Source organism: Brassica napus, chromosome C5 (genome assembly GCF_020379485.1).
Source record: "Brassica napus cultivar Da-Ae chromosome C5, Da-Ae, whole genome shotgun sequence".
Taxonomy (NCBI): domain Eukaryota; kingdom Viridiplantae; phylum Streptophyta; class Magnoliopsida; order Brassicales; family Brassicaceae; genus Brassica; species Brassica napus.
In genome coordinates this window covers 37,103,674-37,105,652 of record NC_063448.1, presented here as the reverse complement: position 1 = coordinate 37,105,652, position 1,979 = coordinate 37,103,674, and the positions used below count along the sequence as shown (strand labels likewise).

Here is a 1,979-nt window from a genome sequence, read left to right as displayed (position 1 = left end):
TTAGGTTTTTGTTTTAAGCTTCTTCTTTGGCACTTCTAGCTCATCAGTCTTTCCTTCAGTGAAAGGAGACTGCATCCACCGTGATGGTTCACCTTTTCTCTTCTCCGGCAGCGGTGTACATGGCTTCAATGTAACATCAGTCTTCTTCGGCCTGCCTTTCTTCTTAGGTGCACCATCAGCTTTAACTTTCTTTTTTTCAGCTTCAGCTCTCATTTTTGCTAGTCTCTCAGCTTTAGCTTTCTTTTTTTCAGCTTCAGCTCTCATTTTTGCTAGTCTCTCAGCTCTAGGAATGCCATACGGCACTGCAATGACATTGACCCTAGGCTTGCGCTTAGTCTTTACTTCTACCTCAACTGACTTCTCAGCTAGCTCAGTCTGTTTCTCAGAGGGACTCTCCACAGGATTATCTTCACTTTCCTCTGCTTTTTCCTCCTCTTCCTCCATATCTTGATCGACATTAGGATTCTTGTCACTTTCCTCTGCTTTTTCCTCCTCTTCATCCACATCTTGATCCTCTTTCTCAGCTACCTCAGCATCTTTCTCAGTAACCTCAGCCTCTTTCTCAACAATCGCAGTCTGAATAGCTTCTTGCTCTGTCTGAATAGCTTCTACCTCAGCCTCTTTCTCAGCTAGCTCAGCAATCTCAGTCTGAATAGCTTCTTGCTCTGTCTGAATAGCTTCTACCTCAGCCTCTTTCTCAGCTAGCTCAGCAATCTCAGTCTGAATAGCTTTCCTCGCAGCTGCTGCCTTAGTTCTACCATGTGGTGTAATGATTATTACTCCGGTAGAGGTAGGAGTTCCCTTGGATTCTTCTTTCTCAGCCTCTTTCTCTTCTTGAACTTCTTTCTCACCCTCTTTCTCACCCTCTTCCTCAGCCTCTTTCTCAGCCTCTTTCTCAGCGCCAGACTCATCATCAATTGTCCTCCAAAATTCTTCCGCTTGTACTCTCACTCTTTCTTGAAGCCTTAACAGAGAATCTTCTTCATCTGATTCCTCCACGTTTTCTTCGCCTTTCTCAACAGAGTCACTGTTTTCTTTGTCTTTTTCAGGTTCTTGCTCTTCCTCTTCTTCACCCTTCTCACTATTTTCCTCGTCTTCCTCATCTTTCCCACTGTTTTCCTCGTCTTCCTCACCCTTCTCACTGTTTTTCTTCCATGTCTCAGCCTTCTCTTTATCCTTCTCTGCCTCAGCCATCTCTCTATCCTTCCCATGATCTCTACCATAATCAAAATCATTCCACTGTCTATTTTCCTCATCCTCATTTCCCTTGCTTTCAATAGAAGTCAACCTGTCTTCTATTTTCTTAGCCTTTTTCTTCAAAACTCGCTGGTTCTTCTCACGTTTATCCATCGTCCAGTTCATAGCCTCCAGCTTTGTCACTACCGTTAAATTAATTCCAGAAAATCCTTCTTCCATGGCCTTCACAATCCTCTCTTCCCCACCTTTCAACATCGACTCCAAACCAGAATTAGAAGATGAACCTTCTACAATCGTCACCTTTTCTTTGTCTTCCGTCTTTGTAAACTTTCGTGTAGCAACATCTGACTCATAAAGTTCTTTCCACCAGATCTTCTTCTGCTTCACATTTAGCTAGTAGTTCCACCTATCACTTGTGCTACCCTCACAGTGATACTCTGGCTCTGGATCAATGATACAAGCCAGCAAAGTTTCCTCATCCACCGTTGGAACCAACACACTGTTAATAACCTGAAAATAAAACATTCAGAAATATCAGTTTAAATATTCTGCTATTTTCTACTAAATGAAATAAAGATATACCTTTGTCTTTCCAACCGCAGCATATATATCTTCCAAAGGATAACCCTTCATGCTACTCTTTGTAAACCGACTCTTGCACATCCTAGGACAATCTCCACTGGCGCCGTCTGAAGAGATTCGAAATTTTTCCCCAGCTTAGGAATACACTCAAAAGCCAAAACCTACACAAATGAAGTGTCACAGTGTCAGATTTTCGGTTA

The 1,979-nt window shown here is 42.5% G+C and overlaps 1 protein-coding gene across 1 annotated transcript; it reads right to left on the bottom strand.

The window, feature by feature from the left end:
- Nucleotides 1–1,452, bottom strand: LOC125587235 (glutamic acid-rich protein-like). The gene has a single exon (XM_048757446.1). It carries the CDS (start codon nt 1,450–1,452, stop codon nt 1–3), a length of 1,452 nt encoding a protein of 483 aa, XP_048613403.1.
- Between the last annotated feature and the right edge of the window lie 527 nt (nt 1,453–1,979).

Bases quoted from the DNA above. Each gene is read 5' to 3' on its own strand.
- LOC125587235 (XM_048757446.1), bottom strand. From the start codon at position 1,452: ATGTTGAAAGGTGGGGAAGAGAGGATTGTGAAGGCCATGGAAGAAGGA.